General features: G+C 41.3%; 1 protein-coding gene across 1 annotated transcript in view; it reads right to left on the bottom strand.

Annotated features, from left to right (window-relative positions):
- Positions 1 to 681: 681 nt before the first annotated feature.
- TMC2 (transmembrane channel like 2) overlaps positions 682 to 19,991 on the bottom strand; it is a 76,212-nt gene continuing 56,902 nt past the window's right edge. The window contains exons 18-21 of the mRNA XM_090048849.1: positions 19,683 to 19,803; positions 18,781 to 19,028; positions 1,993 to 2,026; positions 682 to 1,336 (exon numbers count right to left, since the gene is read on the bottom strand). Of these exons, the coding sequence (XP_089904975.1) occupies positions 18,793 to 19,028; positions 19,683 to 19,803 (357 nt within the window). The 3' untranslated portion in view covers positions 682 to 1,336; positions 1,993 to 2,026; positions 18,781 to 18,792. The remainder of the gene's footprint in view (positions 1,337 to 1,992; positions 2,027 to 18,780; positions 19,029 to 19,682; positions 19,804 to 19,991) is intronic.

Genomic DNA, 19,991 nt, shown 5'->3' with positions numbered 1-19,991 from the left:
GTAGCATAAATAGGGGAATGGTTGGTGACTGGGGCAGTGGCCCTAGGTGTCATCTTTGTGGAAGTGTATAAAAAGAGGCACTGCTACAATTGGCATGGATGGAGCCAGTGCTGCCCTGTAAGCTATACAGCTGCTCCAAGTGTGGAGCTATGCTGGTATGCCTCTGGCAATGCTTGTTTACCATTGTTCTTTTAAAAAATCATCCTGTCTATCATCTTCTGCATAAACTGAAATACAATAGTAACAATTTCAGGTTAGGAGTGATGAAAACAGAATATTCATTTCATCAAAGTTTAATTTACTTATACTGTTATAGGAGTGGATAGATGAGAGAAGCATAGGTTCAGCTGGCATGCACATGCAAACAGTAAGCTTATCTTTGTTTTTAAAATGAGGTATCATTAGTATGTGATCACAGTCTAAGCTTACCATTTGTTAGTTCTAGTAATTAACTCAACAGCTGCATGTTGAATTAACAGATTAAAGGATTTCCATAAACAAAATCTTTAGATTCATGAAGCTGTCCTGGCCCCACTGAAATTAAAGGGAAAACTGTCACTGAAGTCAGTATAGTCAGGATTTCATCCATGATGAATAAATACAATTAACTCTGCAACAGGCAACACATCTGTGGATCTGCCCACCTGAACATAGAAACATTCTCCCTCAAAAATCCCTGTAATTAATTACTCAAAAATCCCTGTACCACGTTACAATCTTTTCTTGTTACAGGATCATTAGACTATAGAACTGTTTTAATTTCCTTTGCTACAGCAGAACTAAAAAAGCTATTAATAATTCTTGTTGCAAAAAGCCCAATTAAATTTTATTCTATTATGTGAAGCCTTCCTTATCTTGACTAGTCAGAGAGCAACTAAAGAAGATTTCGTGCTTTTAATTAAATGTTTACTGCATTTGACATGCTAGTTTATTAGTCTGTTTTTCTTTTTAAAAAACGCAAGTTTTACATTTAAAAATACAATTTGTATTTTTCTAATGTGGCTGGAAAAATTGGAGGTCATACTTTCTTAATTACTATGTATATAATTGCCTACCTACTCAGTCAGCTGTTTGGAAATGACAACATTTGATTTTAAAAATGTTTCTCTTTCTCTCAGCAGGAAGTACTCAAAAGCAAAGCAATTCAGAATAACTTTTTTTTAAAGGAAGTGGGCAGTAGTCGTAATTCATGAAGTTTCACCATGGGTTTCTATCTGGACCTTCAGCCACTGCGGTATAAAATACCCTCACCAAAACCAGTGTGCTTTCAAATCCATATAGTCTTTCTCCGCTCCAGACATAAGGAAAATGTATTGTTCACCTGATTCATGAGGTCCTGAGAAAAGATGACCAATAGAAAGGCTTATAATAAACATTCCTCTATGCAGAGTCATAACTAGCAATATTTGCAGCCTAGAAAGAGATGATGTCAAGTGCCAGAGAGTACATAATGGGGAATAAATTAGAGAAAGAAAATACTGCCCATGGTTGGTGCTCTACTCACTCCACCCTATTTAGAATTGCCTTCCTACATATAAAAAATTATGGCATCTTTATACAATACCACGTATACTTGAGTCAAAATAGACCCAAAGGGTTATACCAAATATGTTTTCTATCCAAGGCAGATACTTGCTACAATACATTTATCTCCGACACCTCTGGATTCTGACTGCTTAATATTCTGGCTAAACATTTTTACTATGTCATGACAATGATATGTTATTGATATGGATTTAATTCTGAGAATTGCCGCCTGGACAAGTACATCTGATAATTTAAACAGACAAAATAGGGGACACTGGAGTTACTACTGTATTAGCAATGGGTTACATTTCTCCCCCCAAAAGGAGCAACATAATTACAAATGTTATAACAGAAAGGAAAATCAACTAATGGCCCTCACTCCTTTGCTCATATGTTTTAAACATGACCAAAAAGTAACTAAAAAAAAATTAAAGTTGGCATCTCTGTTGTCTCACAAATACTTACTTTGGAGTCTACTCCATGCAGAATTGCCTACAACCTGAGAAGACATGAGGAATGAAAGAAATCTATTAGGAACCATGACTTATAAGTCTATTGTGCACAATGTTCAGACTTCACTGATAACAAGCAATGTAAAACCGTAAAGTACGTTATGGAATCAAATGGGTTCGTCTCTTAATACCTTTGCTTGCCCTTTCAACTGCTATCTGTTTCACTGGTTCTCAAACCTTCTTGGGTCACATAGCATAGAATTATAGAATCATTGAAAATTAGCGTTGGAAGAGACCTCAGGAGGTCATTTAGTCCAACTCCTTGCTCAAAGCAGGCCATCCCCAACTAGATCATCCCAGCCAAAGCTTTATCTAGCTGCTTCCCAATCAGTCAGCCCCCCAGCCTGTACTGGTGCATGGGACTGTTCCATCCCAAGCGCAGGACTTTGCACTTGTCCTTGTTGAACCTCATAAGGTTTCTTTTGGCCCAGTCTTCCAATTTGTCTAGGTCACTCTGAATCCTAGCCCTACTCTCCAGCATATCTACTATTCCCCCCAGCTTGGTGTCATCAGCAAATTTGCTGAGGGTGCACTCAATGCCATCTTCCAGGTCGTTGGTGAAGACATTGAACAAAAGCGGCCCCAGGACTGACTCCTGGGCACTCCATTTGATACCGGCTGCCAACTAGACACTGAGCCATTGATTACTGCCCTCTGAGCCCAATGCTCCAGCCAGTTTTCTATCCACCTTACAGTCCATTCATCCAGCCTGTGCTTCCTTAGGTCACCTGCGAGAATGTTGTGGAGACCACATCAAAACCCTTGTTAAAATCATGGTATACCATATTCACTGCTCTTCCCATGTCCACTGTCAGCTCATCATAGAAGGCATGACTTGTCCTTGGTGAAATTCTGACAGTTCCTAATCACCTTCTTTTGCTCCCACCTTAAGAGTTCTATATTACTGCGTACCCCTGTAGTCGTTTATCATCGATAGTAAAAAAGTAGTACCTTATTTCACTACAGTCACTCTGTATCCTCCTCAACAACCTTGAGCATATTATTCTTATTTCTAATATTTTCTCCATGTATATTTTCTCTTTGCCTTCTGGTTTTCAGTTCCTTCCTTTTGCATACCTTCTAGAATTTTACCATGAACCCTAAAATTTTCGCATAGCACAGTTTAAAAAACCTTGATTTGATTAAGAGAGCATGCTCAATCAGGGAAGGGACTGCATTTTACAATGTGCTAAGTGGTACATAAATGTAATGGGCCCCCAGTCTTGATTTGAACTTCTAAGTACAGCTATAATACTAAACAACAACAATATGTGAGAAAATAGTCTTGACTGGCCCTTTGCACTGATTCCAGATGTGAGATATTCATTAGGGTAAATATGATGTGGGCTGAGTGAAGCTTTGATGCTTTCAAGCATATATTAATATATATGCTATTTGCCTTCAAAGACACCCATAATATGTTAAGTAGCGGTGTGTGAAATGGGCCATATTTGATTTGGATTCAGCCCGAATAGGGGACAGTGATTTGATTTGTTGATTTAGATCAGTCTCCGATTTGTTTCAGCTGAATCTCAATCTGAAGATTCGATGCTGATTCAGAGAATCAGTGATTTGGTCATAAGACACAGATTTAAATATTTTTTCTACATACCTCAAGGTAGCAGGCATGGCTCGTGAATGCTGCAATGCTGGAGTGGATGGAGTGTCCCACAGGAGTGCGGGGGGAACCCGCATGCTTGGCAATGAACCCAGAAGTGGACTGGAAGTACTTCTCATCCACGTCCGGGTCCGTCGGGGAGTGCATAGGCCCCCCCCCATGCTCCCCAGCTTGGTGATCGGCCGTGGGGGAACCCCTGGTGCCCCCCCAGATTCAGGAGGCACCAGTTACCAAGCTGGGGGGCCCCCCCAGCGCACTCCCTGGTGGACCTGGAAGTGGACCAGATGCTCCATCTGCCCCTCCATCACAGCAGTCATGAGCCACCTGGTACCTTGAGGTATGTAAATAAAATATTTAAAGCTGTGTCTACATCCAAATTGCTGAATCTTTCCAAATCTCTCCAAATCGATTCGGAGGGTTCCGATTCAATTGAGAGAGATTAAGGGGTCTCCTGATTTGATTTCGATTTGGAGATTTGGCTACTGAATTGGGCCAAATCTCCACCGAATTAAATCAGGGACCAAAGCTTTGCACAGCCCTAATGCTAAGCACTATTCCTACATATAGAAACACGCAGTCGTTTTCCTGAACTTATAATATAAGCAGCTGGCTATCATCACAGGATGGAAGAGCATTTTTTAACTTCCAGTGTAATTTATGAATATCTACATCCTTCAGCAATGCTGGGAAAACAGATGCACCCCAAAAATAGCAATAACTTCTGCCATTCCTTTGAAAAAGCAAATGATTCAGTCCAAGACTGTTTTGCCCTTAATACTCAACTAAAAGCTACTAAAGGAAGTCACATGAAAAAAAAATAATTTCACTACAGTATGTCAAGAACTTCTGGTTGCAAAGAAAATGAATAATAGACCATTTAGTTTGAACTATCTATAGAGATGTCATTCATCAATAGATAATGTAGTTTATTACTCTGACATTTGCCAGTGACTCTAGAGAGATCTGATAACAAGTCTGCACTGCTGGACTCCAATTATATTAGAAGTTTGCCCACTTAGTAGGTCTACTTAGAAGAAGAAAAATTTGGCTCATATATTAGCTCACATTCTTAGCTGAGAAATCTTGTAAAACGTATCAGGAATATATTGATATTATCTGTTTTCTTTTCAAAATCATAGCTGTAGCTAGTCAACCTTCTTAAATAGAAGTTTGCCGTTTTATTTGTTTCCATTCTTTTTAATTTGTTTGCATGCCATTCCATTTGTTTCCATTCATATAATTCCATTGGCATTCATATTTTGTATTTCCAAAAAAAACCCTTTTTCTATCACTGTATATATTTATATATTTAAAGTATCTAGCAATGCATAAAGAACAAATAGAATCTAGCATAGCATACATAAACCATAGTTTCTGACTATTAACCCTCACAGTTTGGAATATAGAATTAAATAATCCTCTGCTAGAAAAGAAAAGAAATCATAAACCTCTACCACCCTACTCAAAATACAACTTCTTATAGGAATATCCACTTTTGTGGGAGAGGCAATAGAATTTAACAACACTCAAGCATGTCTGCCATTCATCCAGTAGAGGGGGCAGCAATTAACGTGGAACAAGAAAAAAACTGAAAAAGGCAGAAACTCAGAGGCAAAATGGAATCCATCTTGCAAAAATAAATAATTCTTGTTGTTTATTAAAAAAAAAATTCACTATTAAGGAAAATCCACAAAACCTTTCCAGGATTACTTACACATTCATTTTGTTATTCATTTATTTGACTTTAAGCTCTTCCGAATTAAGAAGAGAATATTTTGCATGAAAAAGCAAAATTTTCCTTTGGTAGAAAATCAGGTTGTATTAAAATATGAAAAGCCTCCAATACTGTATGCTTCTGTCTCTGCAAGGAAGGGTGGTTTACCAAAGTCAACTGATTTAAATTGTTTGATAAAATATGGAAGTTTTTTTAAAAAAAATGGATTTCTGCTGTAATCTTTCCAAAGACTGGGCAAGAAAGAGGAGTCCTTACTCACATTGAAGAGAACTTACAAAGGAAAAGCTGATATAAGTGAGTCTATTTTTTGAGCAAGTGGTCACCAATGTAATGATATTATTAAGGAAAAAAGAAGCCTGTATTTAAGAATTACATTTGTCCTTTATTTGAACTTTATAGATTGACCTTTGCTTGCTACGACTTACACTTCTCCCTAACCTGTGTCTCTAGTTCACAGCCTCCTTTTCAAGATGAAGGATGACCTCTGCTCTCTGCTGACACACTTATTTCCTTATGCAACAGCAGCAGCCACATCCCACAAACAGGGTACATAAGAGCTCCACAGCTGGGCCAGTTGAGTAATACTTATGCAAAGGAACAAAGCTACTGAAGTCAATAGGATTATTTATTCAAATCAATAAAGGCTGCAGAATAGGGCTATTATCCAAAAAAACCCCAAACAAGTTGTTGTGTGCAGTGTTGTCAGTATGATTTGGCATCCTGCTTCTGGAATTACAACAAAATTTCCCCACAAGAGACAATCCTTGTGGGCAGACAGCTCATGCTGACATGATAAAAATGGCTTGAATTCCTCCGCCAATTTGTCTGCAAGCCAGCCCCTCCTCACCCAGTTGAGGACACGGGCAAGGATAGGGTCTTTTGCAGTCATCCTTGCTATCTGATCAGCCTGAAGAGGGCTTCTGGCATGGATTCCAGCATGAGGACTTCTGCTGGCAGAGGAGTAGAACAAGCAGGTATTTGTAGTGGTAGGCAGCTCACTGCATCAGTATTTGCAATCATTTTCCCAGGTTTGTACACGAGCGTATAGTCATATGCATTTAGCATGATGCTCCAGTGTTGCATGCGGGGAGACAAAATAGGAGGAGATGGTTTGTCCATAGTAAAAATTCCAAGAAGGGGTTTGTGGTCCATTCGAATTTTGAGTTTGTGGCCATAAATATAATTGTGAAATTTTTTAACTCCTGAAATGTTTGCCAGTGCTTCTTTATTAAACCATGTGTAGTTCCTCTTGGCTAAAGTCACTGTTCTTGAGTAAAAAGTAACGGGTGCCTCCATGCCATCAGGCAATGTGTGACTGAGGACAGTGCCAACACCAAATGGTGAGGCATCACAAGTAATGGACAGTGGCTTCTGATCATCATAGTGAGCAATGACAGTCTCATGTCAGCAACCTGACACTCTCCTAGTTGACATTTCTCTCTTTTGACTCTGATACCTGCTCTATCGAATCTCTGTAAAACTTCTCTTAGTCTCTCAGTGAGTCTCTCTCTAGACAGCCCCATGATCAACACATCATCAAAGTATGGAACAACCCCAGGAATTCCTGCTAGCATTTTCTCCAGGAATCGCTAGAAAATTCCTGGTGCCACAGAAATTCCAAACTGGAGGCGCTTGACACAGAACGCTCCCAGTGTGTAATTATTCTTTGGGCCTCAGCAGCCTTGTCATCCACTATCAATTGCTGATAGGCTTGAGCGAGGTCAAGTTTGGCAAAAACCTTCCCTCCCACAACAACAGACAGTAACTGGTCAATGGTAGGCACTGGGTGCGGGTCCTACTTAAGTGCTTTATTAATAGTGAACCTGTAATCCCCCAGATGCAAACACTACCGTTAGGTTTTAAAACGGGAACAGTTAGTGTGGCTAAGCTTGTATGTACAATTGGCTTGAGATGCCCTTGTGTGATAAGCTGATCTAATTCTGCATCAATTTTCAGCCACAGTGCAAAAGGTACGTTCCGAGCCTTCATAAAGACAGGGGCTATCACAGCATCCATTTGGAATGTCAAAGGTAGACCAGAGTAAGTTCCTAATTCCTCGGCAAATACCTAGGGAAACTCCCTTGCAAGCCTTTCCAGACTTTCTGTGCAAAGACTGCATGCCTTGAATACTGATTCCCAATGGTGAGAATCAATTTCTCCCCAGAAGACTTTTGCAGGAACCATTAGTGATAATGAGGGGTAGACGCTGTCTAACAGATCCAGTGGCAATGCACAGGGCACATTGCATGAGCATCCCCTGAGAGCGCCAGTGCACTCCCTGACTGGCCACGCTCCCCTCTTAGGCGATGGATGTGGGGGGGGCAGGCAGGAACACTGGTGCCCTTCGCAAGGGCCAGCCAGGGAGTGGGATCACTGGATGTAGGGATGTAGGCCTCAGCTACTTCTGGAAGTGCCATGGCTACTTCCAGGAGCACTGTGGCCGCTTTGAGGAGCAGCGTGGCTGCTCAGCGGTTGGTACATATTGACACAGAGGACCCTCCCCTCGGTCAGAGAGATTGGCCATGGGGGGGAACTACCACCCCAGTCACTGACTGGTCACTAGGGGGAAAATACCCTCCCAACTAAGGTGGCACCAGTTGCCCATGAACAGATCCATACTGGACATCTACACTGCAGCTACCCAAAGTTTCCACAATCTGTCCATTATAGTCATGCAGGCAACACTCAGATTTCAATAGCTTGGGGAGAGGGTGCTGAAACAACTGGAAGAATGTGTTTTCACTTACGAGGGATACTCCTGAACCGAAGTCCACTTCCATTTTGCACTGCTTTCCATTTATTACTACATTTGCTATCATCTCAGAACCTTGAGTTTCAACAACACCAACATTTTGAATCAAATATAGTTTTTGTACCTCACGTTCTGGGGAGGACTCTAATCTGTGAGTGGTTTGGGAGCAAATAGATTTGCCACCGTCTTTTGGCCTCCCGGAACTGGCCTTTGAGTGGCAAACCCTCTCTACGTGGACCTTCTTCTTGCAGGTATGACGCTCTGCATTCCTAAACCTGCACTCCCTTCATCTATGTTGGCTGTCACAACTCAAACTTGTCTGTGGATTAATTGGTTTATGTGGTACTGTTGGTGAGGATATAATCCACTGAATTTGCGGGTGATGATCCAATTCTTGATCTTCTTGGAGTAAGTGGACATTGCTGGAGAATGCCTGGTGAATTTCTCTCACATTATGGGATGCTGCTTCAGCTACCAAGGCTTTTTCTTGTGCAGTGGCCAAGGTAAAATTTGGTTGAGAGCAGATGACGTTGGATTGCTTCCTCTTGAACCCAACAGATAAGACAGTCATGAAGCAGGCCATCCAGGAGATCATCAAACTCACGAAGTTCTGCAAGGCGATGGAGCTCAGCCAGGTAATCTGCTATGCCTTTGTTGGCCTTTTGGCCTCATTTAAAAAAATGAAATCTCTGCAGTGTGACAGATGGCCTTGGGGAAAAATGTACCTTTAGCAGGGCAATTAGATTGGCATAAGACTGTCTGTCTGGTTGGGAGGTGGGGACAAGTCCACCCATTCTTACACCATTGGAAACCTGTTCTGAAAATTATTGTAAGATTTTGGCAAGTCTGTTAGGCCCTTGTAATTTCAATATGTCTGACCTTTTTTTGGCTGTTTGACTAAGGGCTAGTTTCCAGTCTAGTCAAAATGAGATCTGTAATTCCCTTCTGTATTAGTTTGTGGAGTTGAATGGCACTACATTCGCAGAAACATTATATATGTGCCTGCCCCATATAAAATGGGAAAATATGCCAGAAGACTCTGCGTGTTCTTACATGCATTCCTGGGGTAGGATGGTGGGGCTCTTTAATTAGAGTATCTCCAAGAGTTGCTCTAATTAAAGTGCCTGAAGTGTCTCATGTGCTTTAAAATGGCAGCAGGGGAGCTTTAACTAAAGCACATTCCATGATGCCAATTAGCATGCTCCAGCCAACTCGATTAATCGAGTCTGCTCCAACACATGGTAATTACAGTGCATCAGAACAGCCTCCCCACACATCTACAGACACCCTCCAAGTACAAATGCAAAAATACTTGGAAATGAAGTTTTTTCAGTTTCACCTGAAATCAGGGAAGTAAGATGCAGAACACAAGGAAAGACTAAATAGAGAGTAACTGTTTTAATTCTGCAATCTTTCCAGTTGTATTCAGCTGTGTTTAATTTAATGCAAAGTGTATCTGTCCTTTTTATGCTTTTTTTTTTTTTTACCTATTTAGAAATAGAGACGTAGATGCATGTGTACATAAAATTAACATGCTTCAGTCTAAAGAGGGATTGGGGGAGATTTGACTGATTAAAAAGATAAGAATGATTTTTGCCCCTACTGCTTCCTTACTTGGATGCTGTCATTATTCAGCTGATATAAACAATTTTCAAAAGAAGCAGTTTCATCCATGAACTGAAAGCAATCATTTTTGTTTTCATTGTTGTCTTGAGCATTTGTATTGTGCTTCTTATACCACTTCACTTGTGAGAGTGGATACAGCCTATTTGTTAAAATACTGCCATGAAGAATATCAATATGCAGTAGCTTAGCTAAGCATAATTCATTGTGTGACATCACTTTTCATAGTATGAAAGTCTTCCAGAAAACAATCAGCCTTGATTCCTTGACTGCAGTCATAAAGGAGGGGGTGAGGGGTAAGAACTGGCTGAAATTCTTGGAAACACAGCACTTCAGTTATAAGGTATAGAGCTTTGTTGACATGCATAATTTTACATTCAACTGCAATTTAACCTCAAATATTTGGACAACATTTTGGGAGGAGACACTAGAAGTCATTTTAATCTTGTAATTGCCTTTTGATTAAGAAACAAGACATGCCTTAGAATGCAGACAAATACAGTCAATAGATAAATCCTGGTCAATAGACGAAGCCAGTGTAACACCTATCAAAGGACAAGCTATTACAGCATACAGGAGACAAAAGATGAAAACTTAGGCAAGTTAGCAAGAGAATTCCCTAAAGTTTTCAGCCCAGACAGCATTAAGGGATGCTCTGCCAGAGGGATGCAGCTTGAATCAAAGCAAGGGATGTTATCACTTCTCTAAGCCATCACATTGTGTACTCTATCTCATGCCAGTCACTGGAGGGAACATGGTTGCTCTGACAGGATGCAATCTAGGGATTCTGTGCAGGCAAGCTTAAAAGGCTAAGTCTGACCTTCATCAATGGCAGCAAAGCACAGAGCTCCATCTGATTTTGTGATTCATCAGACAACATGCCCATAACACTGGAGTCTCCCTGGTTCATGGCATCCTGTATTCTGCCTGTATTTTAAATGCATTTAATTCCTAGCCTCTTGATAATCCTTTTGCACTGGAGGGAGAATACGCCAATTTGACAGGGCAATTTTTGACAGAAGCAGAAGTTACTGTGTTTTAACTGTCTTATATTCCTGTTCCATAGAAAAGCAGTATGTTGCTTTCTAAAATGAGAGCTCACATATGCTAGAAGGCAGCCAGCTAAAAGTCTGTTTGGTCTAGAACAGTGCCTTGTTATCCTGCTGCTGACAAAGCAGTCAAGTCATCATTTTGGGGGTCGGGGGGCATTGATATTTTTGATTGGACCCATGTGTAGCTGAGAGATGTTTGAGCTCAAAAGCCTGTCAAAGTGCCCTTTCTCAGGTCTGGGGAGAGAAGTGACATGACTCTGGAACTAGGCTCTGATCCAAAGGCAACTGGAGTTAGAAGAAAGACTGAATCAATCCCAAAGTGAAGAACAGAAAATGGTTAATTGGATTCACACAGAATAGGCCATATGTGCTGCATTGCTTCTGGGAACAGTCTTGGAAGATTTTTCTCATAGTCTCATTGATGTCTTCCCAAGTGCATATGTGATTCTTCCTGACATAATAGACAATGGTTTGGGCCTTGCTTACTAGAGGTGCATGGATACATCGGTCCGATATTGGATCGGTACCAATATGAAGAACATTTTTTAGATTGGATATAAGCCCTATGGGGCTGATAATTTGGCTGATAAATGCCCGTGCTGTCCGCAGCCGCAGTGCAGCATGGAGCAGAGCTGGCAGCCTGGACAGCTGCCTCCAGCTGGTAAGTCAGAAGGGGAAGGGGGAGGGAAGGAACATGCGGGTGCAGATCAATGCCCCCCACAGTGAGAGAGGGGGCAGGGGTAGGGTCTGGCACTGCCCAGCCAGGGTGGGGAGGTGTGGGACGGAGCCACAGCTCGTGGGGTGGGGGTGGCTCCTGCTGCTGCTTGCACCCTGGGAGGGTGGGGGTGGGAGGGGGTGTGCCCCCAGATCTGCACAGCACGGGGCAGGCAGCAGCTGCGGGGGGAGCTGGAGCCAGTGCTGCACAGGGCTCTTCTCACTAGAGGCTGGGCTCAGAGCAGGTTCCAGTGGCACAGGGAGGAGGCTGTAGCCACCCCAAATTTCACCACAGCACTCCCACTCCCTGGCCAGCACTTACGGGCGGGGGGCACTGGTGCTCCCATCTGCCCCCACTGCCCATTGCCTTAAGTGGCAAAAGTGGCTGGTCAGGGGGTTCACCAGCACTCTCAGGTGGTACACGTGTACCCCATGCACTCTCTACGCGTCACCACTGGCAAGATGCTAATATTGAACAGTTATTCAATTTCATGCAGAATATTTGTAGCGGATTGACTTGAGTCATTCTAGGTTCTTGACACAGGAAACTGAAGCCATTAGCATCCTCCTTAAGAACAGTGTTAAACTATAGCTTTCTTCATCCCAACATGCTCTACAAATTGCATGCAGGAAATATTTTCTGCAACTAAAATTAAGATATTGCTTGTGTTTAACACAAAAGATATTCTGTTTTCACAGAACATAAGTTTAGATCAGGCAGTGTATAAGCATGAAGATAATAAGTAATAAGCAGGTAGGAAGGCTGAGAAGGGAAACACGAAGGAAGGAATAAAGAAGTGGGGATAGGATAAGGAAAGTGGCAATGGGAAAGTGTAATTGCAAAAATAATAGGAGAAAATGGAAGAAAAAACAGAAAAGAAAATAAGAGAATTGCATCCCTGCTGTCCTCCAACATGTTATCAAATCAAAGGGGTGTAGGTCGTGGGTGGGGGAAGGAATGTTCTTTGTTGTATTGCTCCCAGCCCGGGCTCCTCTGATCCGATATGGGGGAAGGGGAATATTTTTCCCCATTTACTGTCAACACAATAATTTGAAAGATCCTGCATGAAACCTGTGTACATTGGCACACCCTGACTCTGAAACATGTTTGAAAAAAATGGAGGTTTTAAAAGTTGACACCTAATATGGCGCTTCATGGCTTTCACTTGTAATCACTGCCTTGGGTGAAGTCTAGCTTGTTAATAGTGGAATTCCTATCTCATGGTTATTTCATGGGCTGTATGGAAATACTGCCACCATTATCACTACTACAAGGAATGCTAATTTTCTCTCTCCTGTGTCTAGCTGGTTTAACTAAAGCTCTTCCCATAGCCAGTGAAGTTACTCTCTCACTAATAATGTTGAAAAGCAACCCTCTGAGGATGATGTTCCTGAGTTAATGTTTTCTTAATAGTGTCTGTATATATAATTCATTGTTATATAACAGGATATAACTTGCAGTTGATCTCTTCAACCTGGTTTGCCATTACAGCTGCCAGCAGAGGTCCAGCTCAGGATGTACTCTCAACAAGCCGCTTATTTTCATATGTGAACCCCTTTGTTTTGCACTTTGCTGCAAAGCAGTTAAAGTGCTTTTGCATTAAAGCACCAACCACAAATTGAATATAGTTTGGTTATGGTTGTGTATATATTAGTCTTTCCAGCTTCTCTGCATTCTAAGCAAAAACCATATATTTGGTACTCAGTGTTCCATATTCGTGGTTAAAACAGAATGCACTCGGTTCAGCATTCAGTAAAGGATATTGTAAGCATTTGAATTAGCATAGTATCTGAATGGTTTTTATATTTTAGTAAAATATATGGGCTGGTGTCCTTTTCCAGTCTGCTTTATCCCTATTACTTTCACATGGTTTTCCTTCTCCTTTAATATGAAGGTAATAACCATCATTAAACAAGACACCCCCTTGTCGCTAAGGTAACTGCTACCCAAAAGAGATTTGTTAGTTTTCACCAACTGCAGTCGACTAATTAAATGAACTCTGAAAGCAGGGAACAAAGACAAAGGCATTATCATAATTTGTAATTTTTAAGTCTTTTTAAAATGCAGCCTACTAAACTGCTGGTAAAAGCCAATGTATGAAATTTTTAAAGTTTCACTATGCAGAGAGAAATTCATTTGGAGGTGTGTGGTCACACACCATTGAGCTTTCTTTCCGCAGTTCATGTGAGCCTCTGAGGAGTCTTGAGATTGATTTAATCTTTCACCAAATGCCATGGGAGGAAGGAAAAAGAAAATCAATTCCAAACTCTCAGGCAAGCACTTATTGCCATCCTTAAGAATATAAAAAGTAAAGCCTAATCCTGACTCTGCCAAACAGTCTAATTAGTTTTTGAAGTTCACCTTTAAGTTGATCAGAGGAAATGGCAAGCAGACTTTAAACTTCAGTTAGAACACAAAATGATTACATTATTCAACAATATAACTCAAGCTTCTTTTTTAAAGTCCTTTGGATATTATGTGTTTAGAGATGCCCAATTTAGTCCTTGGTGAAAGAAGGGACACTGTTTGTGCTGGCAGAAGTCATTGCACAGCTAACATACCAGTTTATCTGAAAGACTCTGGGCAAATAAGGGTGTTGTTCAATGCCTAAACCTAATGCATTGTAATTAGTGATGAACAAACCTTCAAAGATTAATTAGTTATTGCTAGTCAGGTACTTTGAAAATGATGAAGTGCTTCGCTACTGCTCAGCATTATTAAACAGGTCAGAGCCTGATTCAGGTAGTACTCAGATGTTAGACTGCTTAGTTAAATTTCATCTGACTCTCTCTCAATCTCTCAGGGCTACCAGGGCTGAAATAAAAATCTTATGCACTCCTCTTCTTTCCCAGTACATCCATCCTCCAGTCATTGGATGGGAGTGTATGGGAAGAGGATAATGTAACTGTAAGAATCCTGATCCTTCAGAAAAGGTGAGTTGCAGCTCTTGACTTTCTCCAAGCTACTGTTCATAGTAAATAGGCTGGAGCATGCTGGTGCCTTAGGAACCCAAGTCATATCTGATACCACCATATCTGGTGTATTTTAAGCACAGAAACCAACTAACAGATTTGAGGCCAGGCAGGAGGTTTTGCCCCAGGTCAGGCTGCCAAGGACCACTGAGTTTTTTCCTCTTTCTCTGTCCCATAGGATTGTGTGTTCTCATTTGGGCATACTAGAACCTAATTTAATTTTCTGGCACTGCTCTAGCAAGGCATTGGCTAGTACCCTTGTTTTCTCTGCTCTTTACCAGTGACCTAATAGGCTTCCATTCCTCAACCTCCTACCCTGCTGGTTGCACCAGCACTATGTGAAAAGACACAGGAGTAGGCATTCTTGGGGATCCTACTGGACACGCGGTTACTTGCAAGGGAAGGGAGAGGACATGATGACTTGGAAGGCCGTCAGTTCTATAAAACCTGGCCCCGGAACATCTTAGAACAACTAGCTTTCTAAATCCACAAAAGAGCCATTGAAATACACACTGCAACAGGATATTGTGTATGTGACCACTATGGTTTATCTATAGATCCTGATGCCTTTTGTTCTAGCCACTTTTAAGAAATTTTAAAATATTGTACAGTCTTGAATGCATATCCTAAACTTATGTTCTTTGAAGGCGAAATCTCTTGTGTTAAACCCAAGCAATATATTCATTTTAATAGCAGAAAATATTTCCTGCATGCCGTTTGTAAAGCACACTGGGTTGAAGTAAGATGTAGATATTTTAACAATGCATCTAATTACTGTTTCTCTCCTTAACTATAACTAGGGACCTACCTAATTCATGGAGGCTGCCTCTGTATTTTGTGGTCCCAGCACAGCATCAGATGCCATTTTCACAGTAGACCATGCACTGTGGCAAGTCTGTGTCTCTCCCCGCCACCTACAACTTGCTGAGGGGCCCAGGAACTACCGTCTGTTCCTGGAGATTAGAAGATGACCCCCAGTCAACCTCTCAGCGGGGAAGAACTTCTGGGGCCCCCTGGCCAATCAGAGGCACAGGGAGGCCCTCTTGCCCCTCCCTGGAGATTGACAGGCAACCATCTATCAATGTCCAGGGAGCAGCAGGACTTTCAGGGCCCCTTGGGCAATCAGAGGCATGGGGTGACCTACCACATACAAAGGCAGCTCTAATGGAGCCTGCTGTGCTGTACTGTGAAAATCCCACCCCCGCCCTCCCCCACTCCTGTGCTTCAGGATGCCAGGGCTTCCTGCCTCTGTTTGCAGCTTCCTTCCCCACTCTACCCTTCACTTTCCTGCTTTTTGTGGTCCCCACACTTTATCATGGGGACTAGGTTTTTTTTCCACAGGGGAATTACCAAATTTGCAGTTTCTGTGAAAACTGCAAAATCGTGAATTTGGCAGGTCCCTAACTGCAACCTTCTGGTGACTCTTCCCTTGGTGGCAACTCAAGCTTTAGTGGAATTTGCAGTAACTGGAAATGCCCTCTTGAAACCCATGGCGTTATTTTTTGGGCTAGATTTCAAGATGGAAATCCATACCCGTGCATTTTTTACAATGTTTAGTGGTGCTCCAGTTTCTGAGAGGTACAACTGTGATGAAAACAACATCCTTGTTGTTTCTAAGGAAACAAACATGATACTTTCCCATCCCATCTCATACTCCCAAAAAACACCCCCTTCCCACACAGCTTTCACTTTTTCTAATAAGCATGACTCCTGGCAGATTGTTTTTAACCCAAAGAACAGGGTTTACTCCAAATGGACTAAATGTTAAGTTAACATCAATGTATGCAAAGTCCTAGTTTGAATTACCACTGATAACTGAATTATCACTGATAACTGGACTGAAAACTTCTTTGTGAAATACACCTTGAAATTTGTAACAAATGCTGCCTGTCCATTTTTCAGAAACTAAATTTTCATTTGTTGTATGCTAGGGGTTTTTGTTTCAGGTGTATTTTGATATTTGTAATTGAGTCACTTCTTTTCCGTGTGCCTCTTAGAGCTGCCTTTTTATTCTTTGGGCAATTGAAAAGCTTTTTCTTGACTGCATCTACTCCACTTAAATAGTTGGGTTTCTGTGTGTACTTCTTGGACTAGAAGAAGAATCATATCTCTTCAGAAGTTGGAGCTAATGTGGCAATGGGGCAAGTAATTTGCTTCCACAACAGTGCATTTTAAAGAGGCTTATTTAAAAGGAACACTGTGCAAATTGAAAAGATGACTTTCTGCAAGCAGGCCCCTAATCTTGGGGAAAGATGGTGTGCTCTTTGGAGACTATGATCTGTCAGTCATTATGAGATTCACTCCCCTTGCTGAAGAGTGAGTGTCAAAGTAATTATCTGAGTATCAAAATAATGGCTTCAGTGTTCTATGTTTGAAAAGGAACGGATGAACCAAGGTTTTGGAGGAAATAATCCAAATTCATTCTCCTTTGATTGTATCATTTTGATTTATTTGAAGCACCTCTAGCATTCTAGCTACTTTTATGTTCTTTGTAAAGCACACACATACAATAAATAGAGCCAAATCAATAAAACAATTAATCCTTTTCCTAACCTACTTCACATCCAATGCTCTTATACTCTAAAACAGAAGGCAGAGTAGTAGTCTCATAGAGTAACTCACTGAGAGAGGCATGAGCTTCTGTAAGTTGCACCCTACTTCATTAGATGGTATGAATGGACTTGCAGTGACCAGAGTTACTAAGTGGAAAGGAATAAAGTCATCCAAACACGTAGCGTAGATAAAGGAGGAAGTAAGAAGGCACCTTGCTGAGAGGCATAAGTGGGTTGAAGAGATCAAAAGGGATAAAGAAAACAATTAATAAGTGATGGATATATATAGGGATTAAAGAAGCTATTCCAGGTAGTGGGATAAGACCATTCTGAGACCATACTTAACACAAACCACCTTGCCTTGCCTTCTGCCTAACTTTAGACTAACATCTCTAACTGCTCCTCTCTATTCTTCTTAAGTCATTCCAGAGAGAACCTGGGAAAATGGAGAAGGCTTTCATGTACCGAAGGTCAAAAAGTCTGGAATCTATCAAATAAATTAAGTGCATGCCTACAGTAAAAGCATCCTGCCACCAGCTCTATCCCTTTCAATCAATGGTGGGTTGAAGTAGGATGGAGAACTGAAGGGAAAGCATGCCCCATCTAAGTCAAGCAAAACATCTGGAAGTGTCTACTTCGAATTCTGGTTTCAGTCTAAAGCATCAGTTTATTTCATAGAAAAGTTAAGCAAACAACAACACACAGAGAAGAACATCTTCTCAGAGCTCTTTGTTTGACTCGCAGGCTCAGCAGGGATTCTGTAAGCATACTGGCAACTTATGGCAGGTATGTAAAAGTATTATTCTCTAGAAAGGTCCTGTATCACATCAGCCACCACATTTATGCAAGTCCTAGCCGTGGCAGATCAGGGTATACCTAACTCTGAAGTACCCACTAGTATTTCTGATGAAGCAAAATAATTAATCAGAGTCTTTGAGACAGACCAAGATACTTTCAGTCTCTGTCTCCTTGAACTAGTTTAAACATACTTTCTTCCAAGAAAGGAATGATCATGCATGCTTATTGCTTACTGCTGAATTGCTGCCACTAACTGCTAAAAAGAGCCTGTATAAAGAGCAGCAACAGAACTACAAATGGGAGGGAATGGGGTGTTGGCATAGTGAAGAGTTGGGAGAGAGAAAACCAAAAGGAGTAAAAGGTGCAGCTGAAGTGAGGAGAGGTTAGGGATAAACAGAGAAATATTGATGAATAAGCAATGCTAGATAGGACTTTAATTTGAGCCAACCTAGCTTCAGCAAGATGCTTCTTTCCCAAGCACAGGCTTTCCTACAGTGAGAAAGACATAAGGATTTCAATTGGAAAACTGGCTGTCTCTGCCAGGGGAAATAATATAATGTTAAAGGCTAGGGGAAAAGGGTTGAGTTCAAACTCATCCTAGTTTTACAAACTCTTCAAACTCCAGGAGATAAACAGCAGCCATTATTGGTCCTATATTGTACATGAATCTTATCAATAGCTGCAATGATTGTCATCTGACAAGTAGTGATTGGTCTGCATTCAGCCCAACTGTCTCCTCTACCTCAGCTGGCAAATGAACAACTGAGCTAATGCAACCATTGTATGTTCACAAGTCCAGTGTGCTCTTAATCTTTAAATAAGGCTGTTATTTTAAGCTTAATGACAAATGTACAATAATTTATGAATCTATAATTGCTCACCCAATGTGGTTTTTAATGAAAAATGATAAAATTATCCCCTAACCTATTTTAGATGTTAATTGTATGGCTGCCCCTTCCTTGTTCCAGGGTGCAGTCCCTGCGGAGAAGTCCCAGAGCTTGCCCGGCCAGGGGAAGATGCTTTTACACTTTGTCTAGGTGGTTGCATTATTGTCACATGAGGGGGTGGTGCCATGGTTACTCCTCTTCCAGGGCAAGTTGCATTGCTGTTTTTTGCCTTACTTTCTTCTTTAGCTCCTGGGCTGTTTTTATTAGTAGAGTCTGATTTGGTATCTTGCATCAGCAAAAAAAAAAATAAAACATTGAAGACAGGTGTAAAGATTATTTTTGTTATTATGGTTAGAGTAAATGCTTTTTCTTCATGCATTTCCAATAGCAGCTGCCATTTTAATACACAATAAGCCAATGCTTATAAATCTCAGCTCATGGTGCCCACCCCTCCCGCAAACCCTAGCATCTGTCTCTGAGGATTGGTTGGAGACAGTGGGTCCAGGACATGACACTGCCCCAAGCCTGATTCCACCATTGTGTAGGGCATGGCTGTCATGGGCCCTGGGGCTGCTCAAGGTAGATCTCTCTGCTCAGCTGAGTGTCAGGAGCTGTTATGGGTCATTCCCACCATGCTGTATGTTCAACTTAAAGTGTGATACAAATGAGCCACAACAACATTTCATGTTATATCTTCATGCCTCAAAATGGCTTTAACATGTGACTGGGTTCCTATTTATGGTGCAATTAATACCCTAATATCATCTTAAATTTAATTTGTGTCAGGACCCATAGTCTCATAAAATGTACCCTGAGGTATGGTCATAAAATCCCCTTGCTGTGGTGTCTCTGAGGTCAGTATGTGGCCTAATTTCTTTATTCCTGTAATCATCTCTCAGTTAGTCCCCCTTCTGCCCCAAAGTGTACAATAGTTTTTACCTGCTGTTGGTTGGGATTGACCCCCACTCTTTGCACTTGGCGTGAGAAAGTCCTCTAAATCTTGCGTTGCCAAGTTAGTGGTAGCTTTGTTGTTCCTCTTATTTTTCTCATCTTCACGTTGCTGCACCAATTAAAATTGTTAGATTTATGTTGTAATTGAATGTATTTTGCCAAATAGCTACTTGCTATTATAGGATTCCTGAAAGGTATTTTTGTGGAATTCATAGATTGTAAGGCCGGAAGGGACCTCGGAAGATCATTGGGTCCAGCCCCCTGCATCAAGTAGGAAAGATAACTGGAAGTCAGATG

This window comes from Crocodylus siamensis, chromosome 5 (genome assembly GCF_052110815.1).
Source record: "Crocodylus siamensis isolate JL-2025a chromosome 5, ASM5211081v1, whole genome shotgun sequence".
Classification (NCBI taxonomy): domain Eukaryota; kingdom Metazoa; phylum Chordata; order Crocodylia; family Crocodylidae; genus Crocodylus; species Crocodylus siamensis.
This window is presented reverse-complemented; position numbering and strand designations above follow the sequence as displayed.